Source organism: Ahaetulla prasina, chromosome 8, assembly GCF_028640845.1.
Source record: "Ahaetulla prasina isolate Xishuangbanna chromosome 8, ASM2864084v1, whole genome shotgun sequence".
NCBI lineage: Eukaryota > Metazoa > Chordata > Lepidosauria > Squamata > Colubridae > Ahaetulla > Ahaetulla prasina.
In genome coordinates, this window is record NC_080546.1 from 58,766,671 (window position 1) to 58,779,520 (window position 12,850).

At 43.2% G+C, this 12,850-nt stretch overlaps 1 protein-coding gene across 1 annotated transcript in view; it reads right to left on the reverse strand.

The window, feature by feature from the left end:
- Positions 1 to 12,850, reverse strand: part of GALNTL6 (polypeptide N-acetylgalactosaminyltransferase like 6) — a 962,275-nt gene that overhangs the window by 165,090 nt on the left and 784,335 nt on the right. Inside the window, exons 8-9 of the mRNA XM_058192360.1 lie at positions 7,085 to 7,270; positions 4,422 to 4,605 (exon numbers count right to left, since the gene is read on the reverse strand). Coding sequence (XP_058048343.1) covers positions 4,422 to 4,605; positions 7,085 to 7,270 — 370 coding nt within the window. The remainder of the gene's footprint in view (positions 1 to 4,421; positions 4,606 to 7,084; positions 7,271 to 12,850) is intronic.

Genomic DNA, 12,850 nt, shown 5'->3' on the forward strand with positions numbered 1-12,850 from the left:
ATGGTTCCGTCTCCCTGCGGTGTTGGGTAGCGGTCAGAAGGTCTAGGCGAAGGAGCGAGTGATCTGACCATGACAAAGGTTCCGTGACTATATCTCTCAAGTCCAGATCCTTCAACCACCGACCAGAGATAAAAATCAGGTCCAGTGTGCCTCCCCCGATGTGAGTGGGGCCATCCACTACTTGAGTCAGGTCCAGGGCCGTCATGGAAGCCATGAACTCCCGAGCTACTGTCGATGACGAGCCGGCAGATGGCAAGTTAAAGTCCCCCATGACTAAAAGTCTGGGGGTCTCCACTGCCACCCCAGCAAGCACCTCCAGGAGCTCGGGCAGGGCGGCTGTCACGCAGCAAGGAGCCAGGTGCGTGACCAGCAAGCCCATCTGACACCTATGACCCCACCTCACAAGAGGATTCACACCCGGCAATCTGAGGTACGGTGGTCTCCTCGGCTCTAGACTCTCTTTAATAACAACCGCCACCCCCACCCCTACCCTGGGCCTCGGCTGATGGAATGCACGGAAACCCGGTGGGCACATCTCGACCAGGGCACGCCCCTTCAGTGCCCAACCAGGTCTCCGTGCGCCTATAATATCGCGGCACCCCTGAATCAGATCATGTATTAGGGGGGCCTTATTGGCCACGGACCGTGCGTTGCATAACATCAGACGAAGGCCCAGGCTCTGAGGGTCTTGACCATCCGGGGAACGGGAGAAGGGAGGGGGATCGGGGCGCGCGATCGCCTGCAGACATCGAGCGCGCGCCCCCCCAGAACGATACGGTCCCCCCCTTCCGCCATATCTGCCCCTCCCACTTACCGTGCAAATGGAACCACCCTCACCAAAAGGAACACAATCCCCCCCTATAACCTCCGAACCCATTACAGAACCGCCACGAGCATGTGCAAGGACTGGCTCCCCACCCGCGGGCTACTCCCAATACCCGCCCTAACCCTCCCACCCCCTCCCGACGGGTTCTCTCCCCTACCCGTCGAATCCCTCCCCCAACCCTTAAAATCCCCATTAAAACTCCCCTTAAAAAATCTCTTAAAACAGCTAATTAAAAAGCCCCTAAGCCTCCTATTTTTAGCATGCCACCTCTCGGGGCTCCAAAGCCCGTCCTCAAGGTGGGCCCTTGATAGTATGGAGGGCCAAACCTGCGAGAGAGGGGCATCTCGCAGGGCAAGAAGGTCAGCCGCCGTAAACGTTCGCATCACCAAGAAAGTCCGGCAGGAGGCACATCCTGGGCCGGTCAAGATGGTAACAGATGATACAGTGACCACAACCAGTCTGTCCGTCAGTCCTGATGGGAAGCAGTCAATTGCAAAAGACAGCTTTACTTGGAACAGCCTACATCCTGAGACAATACCTCATCAAATATCCACATCTACCTCCCAGGTCCTTGGGAAGGACTTGATACAGGGATAAAAATGCCAAATACAGTCTGAACATCTGACACTCTCTCCCTCCCCTCCCATCTCTCTCTCTCTTTCACACACACACACACACACACACACAAACACACAAACACACTGAACTGAATACTTTATTTGGCCAAGTGTAATTAGACACAAGGAGTTTATCTCTGGTACAAACACTCAATGTACATGCAAAATAATAGAATGTAATGATAATCGTCATAATATACCAATAAGAGAGTGGAGTAGAGAAGATAATATAAGGATAAAAATACTACAACCATACTACATGGGTAAATAAATACACATAGACTTTAGAGAACATTATGAGAACTACAGTAAGTCTTCAGCAAAATGATGGCACAAGGGGGAAAAAACTATTTGTGTGTCTAGTTGTTTTTGTCATGCAGTGCCCTACAGAATCATCGTGATACAAGGAGTTGAAAACAGTTTATGTCCAGGATGTTAGGGGTCTGCAGATATCTTCTCAACTCTCCTGACCTGTGCAATATCCAGGCCTTCCATGGGAGACAGGCTGGTTGTAACTGTTCTTTTTGCAGTCCTAACTATCCATACTAACCTCTCAAAGGTCTTCAGAACTACAGATGTCAGAGCAACCGGCCTGTATTCATTCATTTCCCTGATGGAGGATTTCTTAGAAACCAGAATGATGGCAGAGTATTTGAAGGGACCTAACACAGTGATTTATTAAAAATTCATGTGAAGACGGGAGCCAGTTGTTCAGCTCAGGCTTTCAAGGAAGAAGGAATCACTCTGTCTGAGCCTGGTGCTTTTCTGACCTTTTGTCTATGAAACAGACTCACCAATTCTTTTTCTAAGATCATCAGAGGTGTGGAGGCCCAGAGGAACAGAAATAGATGTAAGAAAATTGGCTACTGTTGGTGTATTTGAAGTGGGGTAAGTAACAATAAATGACAGGGTTCTCCTCTCAGACTTACAGCAGAACACATTCAGCAGTTGACGATTCTTTTCAGGAATGGAGGGAGGTCTACTGTAGCTAATGATGTTCTTCAGGCTTCTCCACACAGTTGCAGATTCATTAGCTGAGAACAGATTTCTCAGCTTTTCAGAGTGGCTTCTCTTTGCTATCCTGAAGGTAGGATCTTGTACAATCAGACCAGGAATATCAACAATCTCCCTTGTTGATATTCCTGGCCTGATTGTACAAGATCCTACCTTCTTTCCTGTAGGCCTCCTTTTTGCACAACAAAGCTGCTTGAGCTTAGCTATAAACCAAGGCTTATTGTTGTTATATATAAACAAACCTTTTGTCCTCACAATGCTAACATGTGATGTCACAGTCTCAGTAAATTCATCTAAGTACATTGAAGCAGCTTCAAAAATATTCCAGTCCATGCAATCAGAGCAACCTGTATCTTTTACTTTGCCTCCGCCATACAGCTTTTCACTGTTCTTACCACAGGCTTTGTACTTTTAAGTTTCTGCCTCTAGGTGGAGATAAGAATGGATCGTGCAGTGATGAGAGGGACCAATGGTTGCCCAAGAAAGACAGTGGTAAGTACCTTTTAACATGGTCTAGCAGTGATCCAGTATGTTTTTGCCTTTAATGAGGCAGCTAACATGCTAAGTATATCTGATAATTCATAAGTGAGATTAGCTCTGTTAAAATCCCTAAAATAATAACTGGATATTTCTTTTCTGTGCAAAGACTCTGCTACAGTCTGCAGCAAGCTGCTCGTGCAAGCCATACATATCTAATTTTTACTTTAAGTTTTACAAATGTACTTAGTACTGTATAATTATTATGAATGTAATGGTCCAATAACACTGTTTCCAGAATGCAATCTAGAATTGAGAAATTTCCTGTCATTTAGAACAATTAATTAGTGAGATGACTTTCCTCCAGAAGTTGTGAATGCTCCAACACTGGAAGTTTTTAAGAAGAGATTGGACAATTTGTCTGAAATGGTATAGGGTTTCCTGCCTGAGCAGGAGTTGGACTAGAAGATGTCCAAGGTCCCTTCCAACTCTTCTATTCTGTTATTCTTACTACTAAACCAAAACTCCAGTTTCTTTCCTCAACTACCATTGATTTTAGTTTTGTTGGCAGATGAGCATAAATTATGTTTTACAATATAGACCAAAAAAAAATCAATAAAAAGGGAGTTGACTTTATGAAGACTAGGGAGACACTTATTGTGAACCATGCAATATTAGTAATAAAATGTTGGCTTATTTGAACTTATTCACAATCAGTTGTGTATCACTAGAGCCAGTTTTGTCTACTGGTTAAAGCACCAGGTGCAAAAGTGGAAGATCATGAATTCAAGTCCTATCTTAGCTATGAAAAATTGCTGAGTTTAAGCCAGTCACTCTCTCTCATCCCAGCCCCCTGACAAGGTTGTTATGGCAAAACTATGAGTAGGAAAGTATGTTGGATATGTTTGCCTCTTTGAGTTATTTGTAAAAATAATAAATGTGGGTCACAAACAAATAAATAAAAAATAACAAGATGTCTGTAATAGCAACACAATCAATAGTAATGCCTTATCTAGACAAGAGCAAACTGAAGTTTGATTTTCTATTGTATTAATCTCTAGAAAAAAATAATCAAATAAAGTCTCCTTAAAGACTATTTTGTGTAATAGGAATCAACACAGATAAATTTATTTTCCATTATCTATTTTTTTCTTTAATGACAAAGACCCTTTGGCTAACCAGATTTCTTCCTGATCAAACTACAGTGCTAGAGCAGGGCTCTTCAACCTTGGCCACTTGAAGCCTGGTGGACTTCAATTCCCAGAATTCTGGGAGTTGAAGCCCGCCAGGCTTCAAGTGGCCAAGGTTGGAGACCCCCGTGCTAAAGGCATTTCTATGGAGCCCTTCATAGGAGGGATTTGATTTTTCTCTCCATGGCTCCTGTATGTTACTAGTTTTAATAACAGTGTACAATCTGAGCCTAATATGTTCCAAGGTCCCATCATCTGTAGTGTTTCATTTTAATGCTCAGTGCAATGACTACTTACTCAAAAGGGTCACTGGGATCAGTCCTCTGGAGCTCCAGTGGAATTGGGATTCTTTTGTAATACATTTCCCAGTCAAAGGCTCCACGCATGGCATCCCCTGCTTGGGCCTCATACCCAAAGTGATTGTGGTCAATGACATCAATCATGGGACATACAATAGTTTTATGGTTCAGTGCAATCTGGTCTGAAATATGAAAACAGAAAGTACAAAAACAGCAAGACAATCAAGCCATTTATCACCTTACCAAAAAAAAAAAAAAAAAAAGCCCTTGGCTTCTTCCCTCTTCCTCTGCTTTACTTTTTTTTTAATTGGAAGATTGCGTAGGCAAGTCCCCATGGCCCTAGAAGCATTTCAGTTTTTATATCTGCATCCAGGCTCAGTCTTGTCTGGGCTTGAAGCACTTGCACAATGATTAGAAGCAATTATAGTTCTTCAAAGAGAGAAGCATCCCAGTGAGACCATCAAAGTCAAACCATGTATATCTTTGTCATTGTGCTGCTCTATGCTGTCTCCAGTCTGTCACATAAGGAGACAACAAGGATACTCAGAAAGAAAAACGAATGAAAAATGCTCATTTGAGGTTTGCATACAATATTCACAAAGAAAATGCTGCTTCTTGTTATTGAAATATATTTGGCTTTACTGTAACCCAGTATTTGAAAGGCAGGGGTCTTCTAGTCCATTACACTTTTATATACCACATAATGCTATTTTATGTCTGAGTTAATCTACAAAAATTAATTTGGAAAAAAGAAGCTCCAAAATTTTAGGGTATTTATTTCATCTCACAATATTAGTGGCATAAAGTGTCTTCAGATGAATCCCAAGTTATACTGGATTCTTAAACTGACTTTGTCTGATTCATCAGGTGACTATATATAAAGACATCTTCTCATCTAGTATGATCTGACATTGTCAGCAGGCTTTGGGTCATTTAGTTTAGACAATATTAATTTGTTTACAAGAAGTACACATTAAAAGACAATATGACGATTTATTGATACATCTGAAATTGGGGGAAGGCAATATTATCTTGTGGAGCTCAATAAACATGCCTTCTCTGTTGGTCCTGCCTTTAGAATAGTACTTTTCTTGAGATTTGATTAGGTGTGAGACAGTCTGCCTTTAGAATTTTAATACCTGTTCTGTCCACATAACCATCTCAGGCATTTGGTCTCGGAGTTGTGTGACTTGTTTATTTATTTATTTATTTTTATTTATTAATCACATTTATATACCGCCCTATCTCCCGAGGGACTCAGGGCGGTTCACAGGCAAGTAAAAGACATATAAATACACACTAAAACCACATTTAAAAAACTTATTCTACAAAGCCGAATTAAAAAGCAATATAAATAATAAAAACCCATTTAAAACCAATATAAATTTAAAAACTGATCCAGTCCTGCGCAAATGAATAAGTGTGTTTTAAGCTCGCGACGAAAGGTTCGGAGGTCCGGAAGTTGACGGAGTCCTGGGGGAAGTTCGTTCCAGAGGGTGGGAGCCCCCACAGAGAAGGCCCTTCCCCTGGGTGTCGCCAGACGGCACTGCCTAGCTGACGGCACCCTGAGGAGTCCCTCTCTGTGAGAGCGCACGGGTCGGTGAGAGGTATTCGGTAGCAGTAGGCGGTCCCGTAAATAGCCCGGCCCTATGCCATGTTGTTTCCACCTCACCAGCATTTAAATAATTGCATGTATTGTTGCTTTGCTTTATGAATGCATGGAACTGTCAGCAGACGTACTTTTATTAAACATGAGTCAAAGTTTCTGAGCTTCATAGAAAAATAGAACCTTTCTGCCTTTCCTTAATGGCAGTAAATCTAATAGAGAAAGAAGGCTTTCAGAGTCCAGATGGAGTATTGAGGAAGCAAAGGCAAATGAATACAGGAAGTTGAACAGAATGGAAAAATATAGTTGTATGACTGACAAGGTTAGAAGAAATTACACTTAATTTTGCTGCTGCTGCTGCAGTGACAGTATTGAAGAAGCACTTACAATATTACCTGCTTCTCTTTCTCCTGCTCACTTGCTGGTCTGAGATAAGAGTCTGACACCTGAACTTTTCTCTTTGGCAGCTCCAACTAGAATGTTTGCCTTAGGTCTCAGAGAGATTTACTTATGCCTCTGCCTTTCCCCATTTTTGCAGTTTCCCATTATTGTGTGGAAATGCTTTCCTCTCATCTTTGACCCGGTAGAAAACTACCTTGAAATTTGGTGCCTCTGTTGTCAATCTCTATCCTGCTTCAATTGTTTCTGTTTCAAGTCACTGATTTCCTTCAAAGGAAAAGAAATGACAAAACCTAATCGCAGCTTGTACAGTGTCAGAATTAGAAGGAAAACAAAACTTTAATACAAGTAGAGCTAAGGACAGCTAATCATAGGTGTGCAATGAAAAATGATATTCCAGAAAATGGTCGTGCTCTGGTTATATGCAAGTGGAGAAAGCACTGTATTTGCAAAACATGTTCCATTCAAATTTTGTTTCTTCATAACGTAGAATAGGCAGAACCACTCTCAGCTATGGACCTACCATTTGGTTGCACAATGAATCTTTTTGTGTCTATCTATCTATATAGTTATCATTTCAAAAGTGATAGAGGGGAAGAAAGAAACAATGGCAAAAATACTCTAATATTCAGATTAAGGTATTTTATGCTACTTACTTAGTAAAGGAGGTAGCCAGTTCACATTAACTTCACAGTGTGAATCTAGAAAAGTCAATACTTCTCCTTTAGCTATTGAAGCTCCAAGTAATCTGGTGCGAATAAGTCCTTCCCGCTTCTTGGTACGCACAATTCTCACTTTGTCAATATGAGCCATATATTCCTCCAGTTTCTCTTTTAAATGTTCTACAAAAGATATGGTTAAGAATATGGAAGCATAGGTTAGGAAGGGATGAGAATATATGACCCCTTTCATAATACATATTCAAATTCACTTTGCTTTTTTTTCCAGAGTTCCTCATTATTTGCCAAACTGTCTGAGGTGCTTCATAAATTGCAAATGTTCTTTGTATAAATACACAAAAAGAAGCAACTGACATTTTAAACCTCTTCATAGCACATTCACTGTTGGCAAACTTCCATCCTGCATAGACTCATAGTCATAATGACCATCAGATGCTCATCAACACTCCATAGCCTGCTGTCCAAGGCCAAATGAATATTCTGGCATATGGTTTTATAAATGGTGCCCTTTCTAAATGAGTTTACTAGCCTATTAATTATGTAAAAATATGCATTGTATGAATGTGTATTTATTTCCATTTATATAGTTAAATCAGTATTAATGAAGGTGTAAGATCAAATCAACTTTGGAGCAAATTCAAAAATTAGATACAATTTTTCAGCAAATAAACAATAGCTATTTATTAATAGTAGTTTGCTATATACCCCTTCCCCTTTCAATTCCTCTAGTTGACATTAGGAAGAATGACAATCAGAACAGGCATCAGAAAAATAGAGAGACCATGAGTTCTAGGGTGCCTTAGATACAAAGCTAACTACTTACTTTCCCTAAGCCTTTGGAAGGAGGCCATAGCAAATCACTTCTCAATCCGAATATTCAATCAGAATAGAGTGGGAAGGGACCTTGGAGGTCTTTTAGTCCAACCCCCTGCTCAAGCAAGAGACCCTATATTAGTGATGGCTAAACTGTGTGCCAGGACGGAAGGCAAGGGGGAGGAGTTTTTACGTTTCCTCCCTCATTGCATTGGCAGATAACCGCTCGGCCGCCCTGTTTCGGGTGACCCGCTCTCTCCTTCAACAGGAGGTGCAGGAGGACCCCTTACAGGGCCGTGCTGAGGAGTTTAGTGGTTATCTATATGATAAAATCGTTCAGCTTCGGGATGGGTTGGATCAAAATTGGGTAGATCCAGGTGAGAGGTCGGAGACTCGTCTTGTTGAGACTGTTTGGATTGGATTTGACCCTGTGACTCCCGAGGACATGGACAGGTTGTTGGGACGGTTGAATGCCACCACATGTTTACTGGACCCGTGCCCCACCTGGCTGGTGCTGGCCACGCAGGAGGTGACACGAGGCTGGCTCCAGGGGATTATCAATGCTTCTTTGTTGGAAGGGGTTTTTCCTGCCGCCTTGAAAGAGGCGGTGGTGAGACCCCTCCTCAAGAAGCCTTCCCTGGACCCAGCTGTTTTGGGGAATTATCGTCCGGTCTCCAACCTTCACTTTGTTGCGAAGGTTGTAGAGAGTGTGGTGGCATGTCAATTACCCCAATACCTGGATGAAACTGTCTATCTAGACCCGTTCCAGTCCGGCTTTCGGCCTGGATACAGTACGGAGACGGCTTTGGTCGTGTTGGTTGATGATCTCTGGAGGGCCAGGGACAGGGGTTATTCCTCTGCCCTGGTCCTATTAGACCTCTCAGCGGCTTTTGATACCATCGACCATGGTATCCTGCTGCACCGGCTGGGGAATTTGGGAGTGGGAGGCACCGTTTATTGGTGGTTCTCCTCCTATCTCTCTGACCGGTTGCAGACGGTGTTGGCAGGGGGGCAGAGATCGACCGCGAGGCACCTCACGTGTGGGGTGCTGCAGGGGTTGATTCTCTCACCTCTCCTGTTCAACATCTATATGAAGCCGCTGGGTGAGATCATCAATGGCTTTGGGGTGAGGTACCAACTGTACGCTGATGACACGCAGCTGTACTTCTCCACCCCAGGCCACCCCAACGAAGCTATCGAAGTACTGTCCCGGTGTCTGGAAGCCGTACGGGTCTGGATGGGGAGAAACAGGCTCAAGCTCAATCCCTCCAAGACGGAGTGGCTGTGGATGCCGGCACCCTGGTACAGTCAGCTGCAGCCGCGGCTGACTGTTGGGGGCGAATCATTGGCCCCGGTGGAGAAGGTGCGCAACTTGGGCGTTCTCCTGGATGGGCGGTTGTCTTTTGAAGATCACTTGACGACCGTCTCCAGGAGAGCTTTTTATCAGGTCTACCTGATTCACCAGCTGCGCCCCTTCCTTGACTGGGATGCCCTATGCACGGTCACTCATGCTCGTTACCTCTCGCTTGGATTACTGCAATGCTCTCTACATGGGGCTCCCCTTGAAGACCACCCGGAGGCTCCAGTTGGTTCAGAATGCAGCTGCACGGGTGATAGAGGGAGCCGCACGTGGCTCCCATGTAACACCACTCCTGCGCAGGCTGCACTGGCTACCTGTGGTCTTTCGGGTGCACTTCAAGGTTTTGGTTACTACCTTTAAAGCGCTCCATGGCTTAGGACCAGGGTACTTACGGGACCGCCTATTGCTACTGAATGCCTCCCACCGTCCCGTATGCTTGCACAGAGAGGGACTTCTCAGGGTGCCATCCGCCAAGCAATGTCGGCTGGCGGCCCCCAGGGGAAGGGCCTTCTCTGTGGGGGCTCCCACCCTCTGGAATGAATTTCCCCCTGGACTTCGTCAACTGCCGGACCTTTGGACCTTCCGCCGCCAGCTGAAGACTTATCTGTTTATTCGCGCAGGACTGGCATAGGAATTTTAAATAGCTTTTAATATTTGATATAAATTTTATGGGGTTTTTATGATTTTAAATGTTTTAATCTGGCCTTATGTCTAATAAGTTTTTTAATCTATTGTTTTATTTGTATATTATTGCTGTTTTATTTTGGCTGTGAACCGCTCTGAGTCCTTCGGGAGAAGGGCGGTATAAAAATCCAATAAATAAATAAATAAATAAATAAATAAATATGTGCTTGCCTACACCCATAATTCTCTGTGCCCTGCCCCTGTGCATGCATGTGCAACCTTCCTGCTCCCCCCCCCCGTTCCTGGCATGCGATGGCCCGGTAGACCTGTTTTTCTCTCTCATCTGGCTTCAGAGCCTCTCTATGAGTCTGGAGAGGGCAAAAATGGCCTTCCCTACCCCCAGACTCCTAGAGAGTCTTTGGAGGCTGGGGACAGCAAAGAACATCACTTCCTGTCCAACCAGAAGTTGTGAAATGGGCTGTTTCTGGCCTCATGAGGGCCTCTGGGGGATGGGGGAGGCCATTTTCACCCTCCCCAGACTCACAGAGAGGCTCTGGAGCCAGGTGAGAGACAAAAACGGGCCTTTCCCAACCCTGTTTCCCGACTTCTGGTGGGCTCAGAAGGCCCGAAAATCAGCTGAGCTTGCAAGCCCACTGATATGGCTACGTGGGCCATCTGTGGCACACATGCTATAGGTTCACCATCATAGCCCTATATCATTTCAGATAGGTGGCTGCCAGTCTTTTCTTTAAAACCCCCAGTGATGAAACACCTACAACACCTGAAGACAAGCTGTTCCACTGGTTAATTGCCCTCACTGTTAGGAGGTTTCTTCTTAATTCCAGGTTGCTTCTCCCCTTGATTAGTTTCCATCCATTGTTTCTTGTCTTGCTCTCTGGTGTTTTGGAAAATAAGCTGACCCCTCTTCTTTGTGGCAAATACTGGAATACTGCTATCATGTCTCCCCTAATTTTTTTCCCCTCTAGGCTAGCCATACCCAATTCCTGCAACTGTTCTTCATATGTCTTTGTCTCAGGGTCCCTAATAATCTTATTTGCTGTTCTTTGCACTTTTTCCACAGTCTCAATATCTTTTTGGTAATGTGGTGATCAAAACTGGATGCAGTATTTCAGATGTGGTCTTAGTAAAGCTTTATAAAGGCTTTATAGGGGCCACTAGTAGTACTAATACTTCATGTGATTCTTTTATATAACCAAGGATTGTATTAGCTTTTTTGTATTAGCTGCTACTGCACACTGCTGGCTTATGTTTAAGTGATAATCTCCAAGATCCCTTTCACAGTTACTGTTTTTGAGCCAGGTTTCTCCTAATCCGTACTTGTACCTTTGGTTTTTCCTACCTAGGTGCAAAACCTTGCTTTTCTCTAAATTTTGTTTTGTTGAATAGGGCTTATTGTTCAAGTCTGTCAAGTTCTTTCTGGATCCTGAGCTTGTCTTCTGGGGTGTTGGATATTCCTGCCAGCTTAGTGTCATCTGCAAATTTGATGAGTTCCTCTTCTATTCCCTTGTCTAAGTCATTTCTGGAGATATTGAAGAGTACTGGGCCTAAGAAGGAGCCTTACCCCACTGCTTACTTCTCCCCATGTGGATATAGTACCATTAAGGACTATTCATTGAGTATGGTTTGTCAGGCAATTACAAACTCAAAAGCCTGCAGGAATTGGAGTCTGAGAATTGGACATGATTGTACAGAAGAGGAAAAAACTATGGCCTGCACATCTGTCTTTTTCTAAAACCAATGTATTAGTTTGGTATATGAAGAAAAACAAATATAACATTGGTTTCATAAAGTATGTCACTTCACCAAATTAATTATTCTAATATCAATCTACATCTCCCAGCAATTATGAATATATGTCGTGGATTTGGGCGGGGGGTCAGGTGGCATAAAATCAGAATAGTAATAATAGAGATCCAATTTGGTGCATCTTGGTTAAGGCAGCAGGCTAGAAAGCAGGAGACCATGAGTTCAAATCCTGCCTTACCCAGGAAAGCCAGCTGGGTGACCTTGGGCCAGTCACTCTCTCTCAGCAGAAGTCATCTGACAAGGTTCTTATGGGGAAAATAGGAGGAGGAAGCTGTGTTGGTTATGTTTACCATCTTGAGTTATTTGTAAAAATAATAAAGGTGGTAAATAATAAACAAATGAATATTGAGTTTTGTCATTGCCTACTATTTGGATCCTAGAAAGATCACATAAGATATTTTTTCTTCCCATAGTTCCAAGGATATTATTTAGGTACCAATAAAGGTTTCTCTTGAAATCTATATAGAATACTGCGTGGAATGCAGTAAATGGTACTGGAAGACCAGATAATTATGTTGTAGAGTTCATGACTGGGAGCCAAAAATTAAATTTTTGTTCTTTATCTACCATGATCTGAATATTACTCAGAGTTTCTTGCAGCTGCTATTTTCCTAATAAAATTATGTACATTAATTAAGCATACTATTTCATGTGGCAAAAATTCACACAATCATTATACTTTTCTTTTTGCTGCCCTCTAGCAGTATACATTTTTTGTAGCCCAGATATGATAGCACTAATATTAATTTCATTAATATAATCAACTTAATTAATCTGATATTCAGTGTTATCCCAAGAAAATGAGCTAGCACAGGGGTCTGCAACCCTAAACACTCAAAGAGCCATTTTGGCCCATTTCCCACAGAAAACAAAGCACCGGGAGCTACAAAACCTGGGTGGGCATGGCCAATTCAATATCACTCACTCCTACCGAGTCACATGACCCTCCCCCAGCCACGCCTACCCAGGTTTTGTGGCTTTCTAGGTTTTCTTTTCTATGGGAAACAGGTATATATATAACCAAAGACCTATATATATATATATATATATTTCTCCCTCTCTCTCTGACTCCCTCTCCAATCTCTCTTTTTCCCCTCTCCATTTCCCTACCTCTCTCT